Raw genomic sequence first — 17,759 nt, 5'->3', positions numbered from 1 at the left:
TTTTGGTGGAGTATCACAATAAAAAAGTATATAACTAGGGACTTCCCTGGTGGTCCAGCAGTTAAGTCTTCACCTTCCAATGCAGGGGGTGCGGGTTCGATCCCTGGTCAGGGCACTGAGATACCACATTTCTAAAGAAGTAAATAAATCCCATGGAGATCAGTACTAAAAAAACAAAGGACTCACTTTCATTTAAAAAAATATTTTGAACTTATAAAACAGAGACTCACAGACACGAAACGAACTTATGGTTACTGGAAGAGAGGGACAGTTAGGGAGTTTGGGAAGGTCATGTACATGTTAGGGGAAGCACACTGATTGAAACCACCCACCCTGGCCAGGCACCATAGTAACCATTTGCATGAGTTGTTTTATGACAGGAGCTCCTGATAAGGAATACAGAACTAGTAAGCCACCACCAACTGGAAGAGTTCGGGAAAGGTCAAAAGGAGACACTGCGTGTCCGTCCACTTCCCAGAATCCCTCTCGCTAGCATCCATCTTGGCCGAGTGATGCGTGCGCCACCAGGAAAGACTCTGAATTAGAATGATTGGCCAAAGACCACCCGGAAACTAATCCCATCACCATAAAACCCTAGACTGCCAGCCACCCTTACCCTACTGCTCCCCACCCGGATGTCCTTTCCCAATAAAATCTCTTGCTTTGTCAGCACATGTGTCTCCTTGGACAATTCATTTTCGAGTGTTAGACAAGAGCCCAGTTTCGGGCCCTGGAAGGGGTCCCCCTTCCTGCAACATACACACTGCTATATTTAAAATGAATAACCAACAAGGACCTATTGTAGCACATGGAACTCTCTCTGTTCAATGGTATGTGGCAGCCTGGATGGGAGGGGAGTTCGGGGGAGAATGGGTACATGTATACGCATGGCTGAGTCCCTTCAGTGTTCCTCTGAAACTATCCCAACATTGTTAACCAGCTATCCCCCAATACAAGATAAAAAGTTCAAAGGAAAAAAAAAAGGTTTGGTCCAAAAGTGGAGGTCCCTGAAGAGTGACAAGGGCACAACTCTGATGGGTCATCTTTGCTCTTGCGGAAAGTATGTTCTGGGGAGAGGGGGGTGCTCCCGACTCAGACCCTCCTCCTTCAGGGCAACAGGCTCTCAAAGGGTATCCCGAGACTAATTGAACTCAGTCTATCTTGGGTGTGATGGCAAAAGGCAATACAATCCATGATTACTGAAATACTCCAAAGAATATAGTTTCTGGAAAGAGAAAGAGAAGGAGGGAAAGAGAGAATGGAATAAAACGACTCATGCAGAAGCAGGTCAAAATGATGGGACTTTATTTCTGTGGATTCTTTGGTGTCGGACGAGGTGTGAGCTCTGTCTGAAGCTGCCCCCACAGTCGAGACATCTGTAAGGTTTCTCTCCGGTGTGAGTTCTCCGGTGTTTAATGAGGGTCGCGCTCTGACTGAAGTGCTTCCCGCACACAGAACACCCGTAGGGCTTCTCACCGGTGTGGATCCTCTGGTGTTTGGAGAGGTCGGAAGAGCGTTTGAAGCTCTTGTTGCACTCCTCACACGTGTGGGGTCGCTCCGCCTTGTGTGTCCTCTGGTGTCTAAAACGACTGGAGGTGCGGCAGTTCTCCCCGCACTCCTTACACGTGTAGTGCTTCTCCCCTAGGTGGGTTCTCTGATGCCGGCTGAGGTGTGAGCTCTGTCGGAAGCTGTCCCCACACTTGGGACACGTGTAGGGCTTCTCTCCGGTGTGTGTCCTCTGGTGTTTAATGAGGGTCGCGCTCTGACTGAAGCGCCTCCCACACACAGGACACCCGTAGGGCTTCTCGCCGGTGTGGATCCTCTGGTGTTTGGAGAGGTCGGAGCAGCGTTTGAAGCTCTTGTCGCACTCCTCACACAAGTAGGGTCGCTCCTCATTGTGTGTCCTCTGGTGACTAAAATGGCTGGAGGTGTGGCAGGTTTCCCTGAAGTTGTTACAGGTATAGTGCTTCTCCCCCAGGTGGGTTCTCTGATGTCGACTGAGATTTGAGCTCTGTCGGAAGCTGTCCCCACACTTGGGACACGTGTAGGGCTTCTCACCGGTGTGTGTCCTCTGGTGTTTAATGAGGGTCGCACTCTGACTGAAGCGCCTCCCACACACAGAACACCCATAGGGCCTCTCCCCAGTGTGGATTCGATGGTGTTTAAGGAGGTCGGAACGCTGTTTGAAGCTCTTCTCACAGGTGTCACATGTATAAGGTCTTTCTTCATGGAACCACCTCTGAGTCTCAAATAGGCCCGAATGATGGCGATTTTCCTCACTGTTGAGAGATTCATGAGGTTTCACCATGTCTAACCTGTGTTGGCAGTTGTTCCCATATTCATCCCCAGTGGCGGGTCTCCCTGCTGTTGGGACGTACTGACCAGGAACAAAGTCTGAACTCTCAGCACTGGTCCTGAATTCTTTGTTTTTGACGTCTCCTTCTTCGCTGGGACCATTCCTGAGATCTGAGATGTGGGTGACTCCCTGATCTTCAGGAGAATTTTCACGTTTCAGCGATGAGGGGTCTCCCAAGGACTTCTCTCTCCTGTCCTGGGCATCACCACACTCAGAAGATAGGGGAGCCTTCTCCTGAAATCCTTGTAGCTGCCCTTGAAGCTCCACTTCTAGAATTTCTTGCTTTGGAATCAATTCTTTGTTCACAATTCTGGTTTCCGAACCTGAAATATTAAAATACGAGTTGCTGACATTTCATCCCCTGGCAGGAGTGATTAAGAAACTGCTAGCAAAAAAAAAAAGAAAGAAAGAAACTGCTAGCAGAGAAACAACGCCCCCAAAGCCCTTTTCATGTTCTCTATGAAACCACTCCTGAAGTTAAATTATTTTAATTAACCTGTCAAATGTGCTTACCTGTACAAATCTTGTTTCTTTCCTTTTATACTTGTGTCTACACCCACCAACCCATCTCTCTTCCCCTAACCCCACTTCATAAGAACACAGGGAGAAACAGACAAGAACGATTGGCGTAATACTCTGTGTAATAGTGAAAAACTAGAAGCCTTAACATCTGTTGACAGAATGGATAAGTGAATATTAGGATGAAATATATAGAGATGTTAAAATGAATAAACTAGAGCTACACCTATCAACATGGATAAAAATCCCAAAAATGTGGAGAAAAAAGGCAAGGTGCAAAAGAACCATACAGTAATACAACGTATGCTGAGGCTGCTGCTAAGTCCCTTCAGTCGTGTCCAACTCTGTGCGACCCCACAGACGGCAGCCCACCAGGCTCCCCTGTCCCTGGGGTTCTCCAGGCAAGAACACTGGAGTGAGTTGCCATTTCCTTCTCCAATGCATGAAAGGGAAAAGTGAAACTGAAGTCGCTCAGTCGTGTCTGACTCTTTGGGACCCCGTGGACTGCAGCCTACCAGGCTCCTCTGTTCATGGGATTTTCCAGGCAAGAGTACTAGAGTGGGTTGCCATTGCCTTCTCTGAATACAACGTATATATACCATAAAAACATGTCAAAATACTATATATGTTTACATACATTTATATATATGCATACACAGAGTGATATTGAATGGTTTGCCTTGGAAACGAACAGAGATCATTCTGTCGTTTTTGAGATTGCATCCAAGTACTGCATTTAGGACTCTTTTGTTGATCATGATGGCTACTCCATTTCTTCTGAGGGATTCCTGCCCGCAGTAGTAGATATAATGGTCATCTGAGTTAAATTCACCCATTCTAGTCCATTTCAGTTTGCTGAATCCTAGAATGTCGACATTCACTCTTGCCATCTCTTGTTTGACCATTTCCAATTTGCCTTGATTCATGGACCTGACATTCCAGGTTCCTATGCAATATTGCTCTTTACAGCATCGGACCTTGCTTCTATCACCAGTCACATCCACAGCTGGGTATTGTGTTTCCTTTGGCTCCATTCCTTCATTCTTTCTGGAGGTATTTGTCCACTGATCTCCAGTAGCATATTGGGCACCTACTGACCTGGGGAGTTCCTCTTTCAGTATCCTATCGTTTTGCCTTTTCGTACTGTTCATCTCTTATGATTATAGAGTGGAAGTGAGAAATAGATTTAAGGGCCTAGATCTGATATATAGAGTACCTGATGAACTATGGAATGAGGTTGGTGACACTGTACAGGAGACAGGGATCAAGACCATACCCATGGAAAAGAAATGCAAAAAAGCAAAATGGCTGTCTGGGGAGGCCTTACAAATAGCTGTGAAAAGAAAAGAAGTGAAAAGCAAAGGAGCAAAGGAAAGATATAAGCATCTGAATGCAGAGTTCCAAAGAATAGCAAGAAGAGATAAGAAAGCCTTCTTCAGCGATCAATGCAAAGAAATAGAGGAAAACAACAGAATGGGAACGACTAGAGATCTCTTCAAGAAAATTAGAGATACCAAGGGAACATTTTGTGCAAAGATGAGCTCAATAAAGGACAGAAATGGTATGGACCTAACAGAAGCAGAAGCTATTAAGAAGAGATGGCAAGAATACACAGAAGAACTGTACAAAAAAGATCTTCACGACCCAGATAATCACGATGGTGTGATCACTCACCTAGAGCCAGACATCCTGGAATGTGAAGTCAAGTGGGCTTTAGAAAGCATCACTACGAACAAAGCTAGTGGAGGTGATGGAATTCCAGTTGAGCTATTCCAAATCCTGAAAGATGATGCTGTGAAAGTACTGCACTCAATATGCCAGCAAATTTGGAAAACTCAGCAGTGGCCACAGGACTGGAAAAGGTCAGTTTTCGTTCCAATCCCAAAGAAAGGCAATGCCAAAGAATGCTCAAACTACCGCACAATTGCACTCATCTCACACGCTAGTAAAGTAATGCTCAAAATTCTCCAAGCCAGGCTTCAGCAATACGTGAACCGTGAACTTCCTGATGTTCAAGCTGGTTTTAGAAAAGGCAGAGGAACCAGAGATCAAATTGCCAACATCCGCTGGATCATGGAAAAAGCAAGAGAGTTCCAGAAAAACATCTATTTCTGCTTTATTGACTATGCCAAAGCCTTTGACTGTGTGGATCACAATAAACTGTGGACAATTCTGAAAGAGATGGGAATACCAGACCACCTGACCTGCCTCTTGAGAAATGTGTATGCAGGTCAGGAAGCAACAGTTAGAACTGGACATGGAACAACAGACTGGTTCCAAATCGGGAAAGGAGTATGTCAAGGCTGTATATTGTCACCCTGCTTATTTAACTTCTATGCAGAGTACATCATGAGAAACGCTGGACTGGAAGAAACACAAGCTGGAATCAAGATTGCCGGGAGAAACATCAATAACCTCAGATATGTAGATGACACCACCCTTATGGCAGAAAGTGAAGAGGAACTCAAAAGCCTCTTGATGAAAGTGAAAGTGGAGAGTGAAAAAGTTGGCTTAAAGCTCAACATTCAGAAAACGAAGATCATGGTATCCGGTCCCATCACTTCATGGGAAATAGATGGGGCAACAGTGTCAGACTTTATTTTTTTGGGCTCCAAAATCATTGCAGATGGTGACTACAGCCATGAAATTAAAAGACGCTTCCTCCTTGGAAGGAAAGTTATGACCAACCTAGATAGCATATTCAAAAGCAGAGACATTACTTTGCCAACAAAGGTCCCTCTAGTCAAGGCCATGGTTTTTCCTGTGGTCATGTATGGATGTGAGAGTTGGACTGTGAAGAAGGCTGAGCGCCGAAGAATTGATGCTTTTGAACTGTGGTGTTGGAGAAGACTCTTGAGAGTTCCTTGGACTGCAAGGAGATCCAACCAGTCCATTCTGAAGGAGATCAGCCCTGGGATTTCTTTGGAAGGAATGATGCTAAAGCTGAAAAACTCTAGTACTTTGGCCACCTGATGCGAAGAGTTGACTCATTGGAAAAGACTCTGATGCTGGGAGGGATTGGGGGCAGGAGGAGAAGGGGACGACAGAGGATGAGATGGCTGGATGGCATCACTGACTCGATGGACGTGAGTCTGGGTGAACTCCGGGAGTTGGTGATGGACAGGGAGGCCTGGTGTGCTGTGATTCATGGGGTCGCAAAGTGTCGGACACAACTAAATGACTGAACTGAACTGATACACAAGTGTATATGTGGCTACATGTATATGTAGAAAGAATATAAAACAGGCATAGAAATGGTAAGTCAGGATATTGATCACTTCTGGAGAAGGAGTGAGGGGATAGATTTCGAGGGGGTACACAGAGCTTCACCTGGTGCTATGGCTGTAATATGCAGCAAAATAAAAAGCTGAGTCTATCACCTAACAATATAGAACAGAAAGTCTTGCCTCAGTCACAAAAGGGGCTTGAAGGCTCTCAATCTCTGTGAATGGCAGCCTGGCTCAGGGATTTTCTGAAGCAAACCCTCCACCAGTCACACCCAGCTGGAGACAGGCAGAGGCCCAGCACTTACTTGGTGAGACTGCGTTTCCATGATCCTTTGGTGCACTCTCCTGAAGAAGTGCTTCTGTGCTGGGTACAGACGCTCCCACTCCTCCCAGGTTAGAGACACGGCCACATCCCGGACTGTCACCAACCCCTGTAACAATATGAGACCTCCCCTCAGCACCTGCCATCCCAGTGAGAGAGTCATTTCCTAGGCAGGTTGATAAGAAGTCTAGGCATCTGAAAGGAGAGAGGGGTCTGGGATTCTCAAGGAGGAAGAAAGGACAAACTTTTTTTTCTCTACATTCCTTAAGATTATATAACAATAATGTATCCTGCCTGAGGACAGTCTCTGGATTAAACCTCCTGGCTAATCCTGTTATTTTAAAATGTAAATTATGGGAGTAGGTCTGGTCTTTACAAGGACTATATAATAATAATGTATCCTGCCTGAGGACAGTCTCTGGATTAAACCTTCTGACTAATTCTGTTACCTTAAAATGTTAATTATGGGAGTAGGTCTGGTGGGTCTTTACAACCTCCAGACATTCTTTGGATTCATTGGAGAGTATTTAACTCCATTGCTAAGGCTAGCAAGGGGGTATTCTTTCTACCCCCTTCTCATGTCTATGTCAGAAGCTTTCTCTATCTCCTTTATACTTTAATAAAACTTTATTACACAAAAGCTCTGAGCGATCAAGTCTTGTCTATGGCCCCGGATTGAATGGATAGAATTCTTCTCCAGAGGCCAAGAATCCTGGCGTCTTTGCGTGATTCAGCAACAACCTTTCATCTTGGGGGCTTGTCCAGGATTCTTCAGGACAAGATGGGAGCTAACAATTCTAGCCTCATCCTGTGAACTGTATCCTGAAAAACTGGGATAGTTTTGATCCCCAGGGCTTAAAGAAGACACACGTGGTCTTCCTATGTGATACTGCATGGCCACGGTATCCATTGGAGGTTCTCTTAAGTATATATAATTCTGTTTTACAATTAGACTGGTTCTGTAGAAAACAAGGGAAATGGGTAGAAGTAGCCTACGTATTGCCCTTTTTCTCTCTGCGAAATATGCCAGACTTATGTCCTAAGGGTATAAATTTGGGTGTGACTCCTTCAGCTCCCTCCAGTCCTCCTAGTTTGCTAGATGAGAAGGAGGACAGGAGACAAAGAGATAAAGAAAAGCAGGTTTCTCCAATCTATTCCTGGGATCATATGCACAGAGCAGCCAGAGAGACTGAGGAACAGCCACACAAGCTGTTGCCTCTTCATGAAGCACCCACCAGGAGAAATAATCAGTCTACAAGAGTTAATATTAATAAGCCTTTCTTATCAAGAAATGCAAAGAATCAAGGAGGATCTGGGAGACTATTTAGACGACCCAGAAAAATATACTAGAGCTTTTAAAGGTGTTACTCTTGTTTATGACCTTACTTGGAAAGGTGTATATCTTGGGACAAATGCTGACTCCTGACTCAAAGAGTTGAGTTTTGGGAAAAGCGGTTGCTTATGGAGATGAATAGCTTGGTAATGAATCAGTAGGGAAGAGGGAGGACAAGATAGCGGTCCTCCCCACTGGGAATCAGGTGGTCCCAACTACAGAACCAGACTGGGACTACAACACAGCTAAAGGAAGATGGGGTCAGAGTCATTTTGTCAGATGTATTCTTGAAGGACTCAGGCAGGCACGTGCTAAGCCTTTAAACTATGGCAAATCGGCAAACACAGAACAGGAGAAGGAAGCTCCTGGTAAATTCCTAGATAGACTGAGAGAAGCCCTTCGCAGATTCACTGAGACTGATCCCAAAAGTGAAGAGGGAAAAGTGATCTTAAAGGATAGATTTCTCACTCAGTTGGCTCCAGATGTCCGCTGTAAGCTATTAAAATGGGCGTATGGGCCAAATCAGTCTTTAGATAATCTGTTACAACTGGCTCAGTCTATTATGGTAGGGAATATGAGGAAAAGAAACAAAGGTAGAAAAGGACAAAGAAGCCCTCACAATAGCTATGAGAACTGTTCTTAAACAGCCTGAGAAAAATGCCCAGAGGGGCCCAGGTGAAAAGGGATGGGCTTGCTATTACTGTGGAAAGGAGGGGCACATCAAGCGGGATTGCCCTCAGGCATCTAAGCTGCCCCTGGCTCCATGTCCGGTCTGCAAGGGACCACACTGGAGGAGAGACTGCCCCCAGAGGCGTAGGTTTCAGGGGTCAGATTCTCAAGACAATCAGGACTAAAGGTGCCCGGGGGTCCCCACACAAGCTCCCGTCCTAATTACACCTGAGGAACCCTGGGTATCAATAACTGTGTGGGGGCAATCTGTCGATTTACTTTTAGATACTGGGCAACTTACTCCCTGCTTACTGAAGCCCGTGGCCCACTTTCTTCCCGATCTGCTTCCGTAACGGGACTGTCTGGATGAGCCAAAAGGTATTACTTCAGTGTTTCTGTCAGTTGTGACTGGGATTCTTTGCTATTTTCACACGTGTTTCTGATCGTGCCAGAGTCTCCCTCACCCCCTTTGGGGAGGGATATACTGAGCAAGGTCCATGCCTCTGTTTTCACGAATATGGAGCCCTCCCTTTCTCTCCCTTTAATTGAACAAAATATAAATCCTAGAGTATGGGCTGATGGAAAATCTGTGGGTCGAGCACAAAATGCTATTCCTGTAGTTGTCAAGCTCAAAAACCCGCACTTATTTCCACATAAGAAGCAGTATCCAATGAAACCTGAGGTTAAGGAAGGGTTAAAACCCATCATCGAGAATTTAAAGGAGCAAGGGCTATTGATTCCATGTAACAGTCCATGCAACACTCCTATTTTGGGTATAAAGAAATCAAATGGTAAATGCAGACTAGTTCAAGATTTACAAATAATAAATGAGGCTGTAGTTCCTTTACACCCCTTGGTGCCTAATCCTTGTACTCTATTGTCTGAAATTCCTGAATGAGCCAAATATTTCTCAGTAATTGATTTGAAAGATGTCTTCTATTCAGTGCCTTTGGCGGAGGAAAGTCAATTTCTCTTTGCCTTAGAAGACCCTACGCAGTCAGCTTCTCAGTTAACCTGGACAGTTTTGCCCCAGGGATTTCGTGACAGTCCTCACTTATTTGGACAAAGTTTGTCATGGGATTTACAAAACTTTTAATAGCTCCGAAGCAGTGATGTAACAATATGTAGATGGTATTTTGCTCTGTGCTGAGACAGAGGAAGCTTGTTCATGAGCCTCAGAAGATTTCTTAAACTTTTTGGCAGGCTGCAGTTACAAGGCATCAAGAGAAAAGGTTCAGCTTTGTCAACAATCTGTTAGATATCTGGGCCTAATCATATCAGAAGGGACTAGGGCCATAGGCTTAAACCTATGAGACTTACACCTATACTAAATCATCCCCTACCTATGACTTTACAACAAGTGAGAGGAATTTTGGAAATCACAGGCTACTGTAATTGGATTCCGGGTTACGGGGGAACTTGCCCAGCCTTTATAGAGCCAGACATCCTGGAATGTGAAGCCAAGCGGGCCTTAGAAAGCATCACTACGAACAAAGCTACTGGAGGTGATGGAATTCCAGTTGAGCTATTCCAAATCCTGAAAGATGATGCTGTGAAAGTGCTGCAGTCAATATGCCAGCAAATTTGGAAAACTCAGCAGTGGCCACAGGACTGGAAAAGGTCAGTTTTCATTCCAATCCCAAAGAAAGGCAATGCCAAAGAATGCTCAAACTACCGCACAATTGCACTCATCTCACACGCTAGTAAAGTAATGCTCAAAATTCTCCAAGCCAGGCTTCAGCAATACGTGAACCGTGAACTTCCTGATGTTCAAGCTGGTTTTAGAAAAGGCAGAGGAACCAGAGATCAAATTGCCAACATCCGCTGGATCATGGAAAAAGCAAGAGAGTTCCAGAAAAACATCTATTTCTGCTTTATTGACTATGCCAAAGCCTTTGACTGTGTGGATCACAATAAACTGTGGACAATTCTGAAAGAGATGGGAATACCAGACCACCTGACCTGCCTCTTGAGAAATGTGTATGCAGGTCAGGAAGCAACAGTTAGAACTGGACATGGAACAACAGACTGGTTCCAAATCGGGAAAGGAGTATGTCAAGGCTGTATATTGTCACCCTGCTTATTTAACTTCTATGCAGAGTACATCATGAGAAACGCTGGACTGGAAGAAACACAAGCTGGAATCAAGATTGCCGGGAGAAATATCAATAACCTCAGATATGCAGATGACACCACCCTTATGGCAGAAAGTGAAGAGGAACTCAAAAGCCTCTTGATGAAAGTGAAAGTGGAGAGTGAAAAAGTTGGCTTAAAGCTCAACATTCAGAAAACGAAGATCATGGCATCTGGTCCCATCACTTCATGGGAAATAGATGGGGAAACAGTGGACACAGTGTCAGACTTTATTTTTCTGGGCTCCAAAATCACTACAGATGGTGACTGCAGCCACGAAGTTAAAAGACGCTTACTCCTTGGAAGGAAAGTTATGACCAACCTAGATAGCATATTGAGAAACAGAGACATTACTTTGCCAACAAAGGTCCGTCTAGTCAAGGCCATGGTTTTTCCTGTGGTCATGTATGGATGTGAGAGTTGGACTGTGAAGAAGGCTGAGCGCCGAAGAATTGATGCTTTTGAACTGTGGTGTTGGAGAAGACTCTTGAGTGTCCCTTGGACTGCAAGGAGATCCAACCAGTCCATTCTGAAGATCAGCCCTGGGATTTCTTTGGAAGGAATGATGCTAAAGCTGAAACTCCAGTACTTTGGCCACCTGACGCAAAGAGTTGACTCATTGGAAAAGACTCTGATGCTGGGAGGGATTGGGGGCAGGAGGAGAAGGGGACGACAGAGGATGAGATGGCTGGATGGCATCACTGACTCGATGGACGTGAGTCTGGGTGAACTCCGGGAGTTGGTGATGGACAGGGAGGCCTGGCGTGCTGTGATTCATGGGGTCGCAAAGAGTCGGACAGGACTGAGCGACTGATCTGATCTGATCTGATCTGATAGCTGCAACTCAGCAGGCCCGAACCAACAAACTGGTTTGGTCTCCAGTTACTCAAAAGGCTTTTAAGGTTCTTCAGACTGCTCTCCTGCAAGCTCCCACTCTGAGCCTGGCCACAGGGTCAGAATTTAATTTGTTTGTCACTGAAAGAAAAGGTATGGCCTTGGGAGTTTTGACACAACCCCAAGGGCCTCACCAGCAACCTATTGCTTATCTAAGCAGAGAATTAGATGTAATTTCACGTGGGTGGCCCCACTGCCTAAGAGTAATTGCGGCAGCAGAAGCTTTAAAAATAATTAGTGGGTGAAACCTTACTGTACTGACTTCTCATGTTGTGAATGGAATCTTAAATTTTAAGGTTAATATTTGGATGACAGTAGGCTTCTTAAATATCAGATATTGTTATAGACCCTTAAGCCTTGGAATTAACTAGTTATGTAACTCAGCTCTCAGCTTTTCAACAGGCATTAACAGAACTCCAGGAGAGGACTCCTGACCCAGTCTCTGAGTCAAGCAAGCCTCTATTTGAGCCAGGAACCGAGGTCCTCATAAAAACATTGGAATCTGGGGGCCAATCCCACAAGTCCCTCTGGGAAGGCTGGGCCTGATAATCTATGTGAGCCTACTTCTGCTGACTCCAAAAATCCTGAGTCTGCCATTTGACCCTCAAGACAATGCCTTCCTGTCCTGGGCTCACTCCTATGCAGCATTTCACAGTCTAACTGCTGGGTCTGTGGAGCACTCCCCTCTTCATCAGTGGAAGGATTCCCAGGGTGGACATCTCCACTTCAAGGAAAAGACTTTCTCAAAGTCTGCAAATACCTTCAACAATCGCACGTGATGCCTCTTCTTAAACTGATGACATCTAACAACCTTAACATGGACTGATTTAACTATGGACATAATGTGACTTTTCATTTTGATTTTAACTTGGTTTAATGACTATTTTGCCTTACATCTGTAACTGTATAATGGAGTTTTCTAACCATCTAAAAGCTTTTAAGTTACAAATGGTTGTCCAAGCTCCTATGAGTGCCACTGCCTCCTCCAACTATTACTTGGGGCCCCTGGATCAGAGACCCTCAATACGAGGGTTAGAAGAATATGTTGCCTCAACTATTTAGGGACCACACCCCTAAACAGCAGGAAGTAGTTATGGAACAAAAACGATGCCCCTTTCCCTTGGCAACATAATTCTCCTAAAAGAAAAGAGGGGAATGAGAGTCATTTCCTAGGCAGGTTGATAAGAAGTCTAGGTGTCCGAAAGGAGAGAGGGGTCTGGAATTCTCAAGGAGGAAGAAAGGACAAACTTTTTTTTCTCTACATTCCTTAAGATTATATAACAATAATGTATCCTGCCTGAAGACAGTCTCTGGATTAAATCTCCTGGCTAATCCTGTTATTTTAAAATGCAAATTATGGGAGTAGGTCTGGTCTTTACAAGGACTATATAATAATGATGTATCCTGCCTGAGGACAGTCTCTGGATTAAACCTTCTGACTAATTCTGTTACCTTAAAATGTTAATTATGGGAGTAGGTCTGGTGAGGTCTTTACAACCTCCAGACATTCTTTGGATTCATTGGAGAGTATATAACTCCATTGCTAACTCTTTCTACCCCCTTCTCATGTCTATGTCAGAAGCACAGCAACAGTCAGATGGAAGAGATGCATTGGGCAAGGTCTGGAGGGGGGGTCCTAAGCTCAGGAGCTTCTCTCCCCTTGGAGGTGGGATGGGGGAAGGGTTGTGTTACCCTCCCACTTAAGTAGATGCGCATACCAACTGGGAAGCTCTCTCAACCCCATACTCTTGTGGTTTTATGGAGGCTTCATCATGTAGGCAGGATCAATTATTAACTCCATTTCCAGCCTCTCTTCCTTCTCTGCAGTATCATTATCAATTGAGGGAGGAGGGAGGTAGTCATCCAAGCCGTTAAAAAGTAAAAGGATGCTCACATTCAAAGTGGTGGGGAACTGCTGTTCTTATACATCGTTTAAGGACACTTTCCACCTTGACATCTTTCTTTCCCAAACAATCTAGTTAGACACGAGGGTGTCTTACACTGAATAAACAATACTTCTGTGCCAGTTTTGTGCGGAAAGGTCTACAACTCAAGGACCTCTTCCTAGACGGATTTGTTACCGCTTCCTACAAAGGAAAGAATGTTTCATGCACATACTAAAGTTCACGCAAAATGTAATAAGGAAGTAAAGAACTTTTGAAACTCATAGCATCCCTCACACCTCCATCCCCACTCCCAGAACACTTCCACTCCTCACCTGGCCTGAGGTCCCAGCAGGCTGCCTCTGAAGAGACCGCACCACGGCGGCCGCCTCCTCCCCGCTCTGCGGGCAGTGCTTCCGCACCCAGGCTTGGATCTCCTGGGGCAGGATTGTCAGGAACTGCTCCAGCACCAGCAGCTCCAGGATCTGCTCTTTCGAGTGCACCTCTGGCCTCAGCCATCGACAACAAAGTTCCCTGAGCCGGCTCAGCGCCTCTTCCGGTCCAGCCACCTCCTGATAACGGAACTGCCTAAAATGACATCGGAAAGTTTCGGGATCCGGACAGTCCCAGGGCCGGTCGGACTCCCCACTTCCGAAGGAGTCTTCCTCCACTTTCACTGTCCAAAGTCCATCACCTAGGGCCGGAGGGGCGATCGTGCTTTGACTTGCGGTCCAGCTCCAACTCATCCTTCTCTCGCTCGTGCGCACTTTCCCGGAGTTCCACCTTCAGCTGAGGTGACAGTAAACCCAGCAAGAAGCCGCAGAACACATCGGATCTCCCCAGAGAAGCGGCTGCCGACTGTCGGGTCTTAAACGAGATCCCACCTCCCCGGGCCCCTCCCAGACTCCTCCTACCCAGAAACCGCTACCCTACCTCAGTTCAGTTCAGTCGCTCAGTCGTGTCCGACTCTTTGCGACACCCTACCTGAAGCTGTCAAATCCCGCGACAAAAAATTACGAACAGCCCGAGTCGGAAGTGCGTCACCGGCTCCCTGCGGTGCCCACCCCTCGGGGCATTTCCGGGGCCTCTCTAGGCTCCTGGGAAGAGTGACGTGCATCTCTGTGGTTTGTTATCTTTAACCTTTTCCAGAGGTACTCTTGGTGGCTCACACGGTAAAGAAACCGCCTGCAATGCGGGAGACATGGGTTCAGTCCCTGGGTTGGGAAGATCCCCTGGAGAAGGGAACGGCTACGCAGTCCAGTATTCCGGCCTGGAGAATTCCATGGACAGAGGAGCCTGGCCGACTACAGTCCATGGGATCGCAAAGAGGAGGACACGAAGAGTCGGACACGACTGAGCGACTTTCACGTTCACCTTGTAGTGTGGAGCTTACAGTCCTTAAGGTTGCAGAACTAAAGGATATTCCTCCTTTAAAAATAAATGTCATTCCTTTTGAATTCTTGACAATCTTTCATCCTTAGATTAAGTATGAGAAGGAATCTTATTGTTTCAAAGAGGAAAAAAAAAGAAAAGAAAAATATCAAACCTGTTTTTCACTTGCATTCCTTTGTATGAAATACATAATAAAAATTTTGAAAAAAAAAAATCATTCAAAAGCAATCACATGCCTTAGCTTTGTAGCAACTTTCTTCTCAAAGTTGGCTCATTACCATGTTAAACATTTATACTAAGCTGGAGAATATATTTGTCAAATTATATGTCTTATGTTTTAAAAGTATGTTTTATATGATAGTAAAATAAATTTAAAACAATAACTGTATATGAAAAATTGTATATGTGATAAAAATATGTACCATTCAATTGTTTCTACGTTTAATAAACATCACTTTTATTTGAGAATAACCAAAAGAAAGAATGTCATTCTTAACAAATTATCTGTGAAGAAAGTTGTATAAATTTGGTTTCAGGGAAAGTTAAAAGTTCCAGTTGTACAATAAAGTGGTCATTGATCCATCGGTTACACTTAGGCAAGAAAGGTTTGTAGAGTGTCTTCTACATGCTAAGGCATCACGGTTGACACTATAGATGCAAAACTGGGAAGATATATTCCCTGTCCTCAAGTTGCTCACAGTCTCCTAATGGAGACAGACACTTAAATTACAGGACAGTGTGGTAAATGCAATACTTTGAGGTGTATGCAGCATCTATTTGTATAAGCAGAGATGGAAATAAACAACCATGCCTGATGGGGAGTGTACAGTAAAAGGCTTCACAGAAGAGATTAAGTTTAAAAAGTCCATGTGGACTGAAGACATATTTTAATTTAAAACTGGGTTAAATATATGGGCAATAGTTGGACACAACTAAAGCAACTTAGCACACGCATACTTTAGTTTAACATTTATATTAAATCATCTGCATTATTTAAGAAGTGAAGAATTATCTAAGCTACATGTGTGTGTGTTTCGTGCTCAGCTGTGTCTGACTCTTTGTGATCCCAAGGACTGTAGTCTGCCAGGCTCCTCTGTGGGATTTCCCAGGCAAGAATACTGGAGTGGGTTGCTATTTCCTTCTCCAGGGGATCTTCCCAACCCACAGATCGAACTGGCATCTGCTGCCTGGCAGGTGAGTTCTTTACCACTGAGCCACCAGGGAAACCCTATGTAAGTTACATTAAGGGTACTTTCATTTAAAAAGCATTTGTTTAAGTACAATTAATGTCCTGATTTATGAATGCAAATTCCTAAGCAGGGTCAAGATTTCATACAACATATTTATATGGATTAAAGCTTAAAATATAAACTTTAAAAATTATTTCCAAATTATTTCCTGTGCAAAAGCACAGGTAGTCAATTCCTACTTTAGGTTTTAGCAGTTGTAGTGGCTGTACTAGTCTGTTGTGATCTGTTTTGATTGGACATTAATAGGACATGAAACAGGCAAAGGCAGATTTTTCAGGATTATTTTTTATGTTGAACGTGAAAGTGTTAGTCGCTCAGTCCATGTAAATATAATCAAACATCTTGAGAGCTTGTCAAATATCTTATATAAAGCACATATACTACACCAGTGTGTGAGCTAAGTCACTTCAGTCCTGTCTGACTCTGTGACCCCCTGGACTGTAGCCTGCCAGGCTCCTCCATCCATAGAATTCTCCAGGCAAGAATATTGGAGTGGGTTGCCAGTTTCTTCTCCAGGGGATCTTCTCCACCCAGGGATTGAACTCGCGTCTCTTGCATTGTAGGAAGATTCTTTACCATCTGAACCACCAGGGAAGCCCAATTTTTACGTTAAAAATCACTTAAAGAGAAAAAAATTCACTACTCTCAAGGCTCATCTTTGTCATTTTACAAATCTGGAGCAACATGTGATAATTTAATGAGATAACTTGTTGAATGTTTACATCTCATCTCCCTAGGTGGTTTGAAAGTCTCTGGAGGGCAGAAATTTTACACAAGTCTACTTCTTCATCTGTGTGGGAACGCTATCATGATCTGGCAGGAAGTCAAAAGTTCTTTTTTGCAGGACAAGGCTTTGACTAGGATCAGGTTATCAAGGATGGTAAGGGAATTAGGACAATGCAAATTCACAAATAAAACTCTATGGCACAGGCAAATCTAGCTCCAGAAAATATCCATCTACGTAACTAGTAACAGAATCCAGAAGAGAATATCATGTACTATGAAGACAGTACAAGCATTTTTCATCTTCTCCCAGAGAAAGGAGATGTATTAATAGGTCTTCTTTCCTGTTGATTACCAGTTTGGCTCCAATAGTTTCAGTGTCTGGGTTGTATGACTGCTTTCTTATCATGATTTAGTGATTTGCTTAGCTCTTTCCTCCCTTTCTCCTGTAATGTAACTTTTGTCTTCACTTGCAGAACATCAAGTGCTTTCATCTGCTCCCACTGATATCACTGAATGATATATTTTTGTGTTCCCAATGCCTTTTCTGGTGCTTTTTTCATAGAAGTTAACTGAAGAAATGTCTCATCTTTTAAAAAAAAACAATTCAGTGCAAGTAAATAAAGTGAGAAAAGGAAAAAAAGTAGGGATAAATAAGATGGAGCCAGGGATAGGACAGGATTAGAACTTACCCACTGTACACTCCTGTATACTCACAAAAGATAGCTCATAGTTCTGCTTTGAGAAACCTCAGCAGCCAATTCAAGAAGAAAACAAGATTAGTTACATGAGCAAACTATTATAATGGCTTAGGAGAAATCCAGCTATTCTTAGTATCAAGAGGGAAGAGAAATTTATAGTCATAAGGGTCGAAAAGAGTCGGACACGACTGAAGCAACTTAGTACTCAAGCACGCCTCCACCCTATATAAGATGCTTTAAAACAATATACCTCTGACCCTCTTTCCACGTTTTGCTTTGAGTGCTCCCGGTTTGCTAACTTTTTAGTATGTACACAATAAACTTTCACTAATTACTACTTCAGCGATTCAATGGTTT

At 44.2% G+C, this 17,759-nt stretch overlaps 1 protein-coding gene across 1 annotated transcript; it reads right to left on the bottom strand.

Moving 5' to 3' along the window:
- Window positions 1-1,266: 1,266 nt before the first annotated feature.
- ZNF394 (zinc finger protein 394) lies at window positions 1,267-17,242 on the bottom strand. The gene is given in 4 exon segments (XM_014477401.2): window positions 1,267-2,679; window positions 6,408-6,452; window positions 6,455-6,533; window positions 13,672-17,242. Coding segments are annotated over 4 exon segments (1,926 nt in total). The 5' UTR covers window positions 14,083-17,242; the 3' UTR covers window positions 1,267-1,288.
- Between the last annotated feature and the right edge of the window lie 517 nt (window positions 17,243-17,759).

Source organism: Bos mutus, chromosome 25 (genome assembly GCF_027580195.1).
Source record: "Bos mutus isolate GX-2022 chromosome 25, NWIPB_WYAK_1.1, whole genome shotgun sequence".
Classification (NCBI taxonomy): domain Eukaryota; kingdom Metazoa; phylum Chordata; class Mammalia; order Artiodactyla; family Bovidae; genus Bos; species Bos mutus.
Note: the sequence above shows the minus strand (reverse complement) of the source record. Positions and strands in the feature narration are given on the sequence as shown.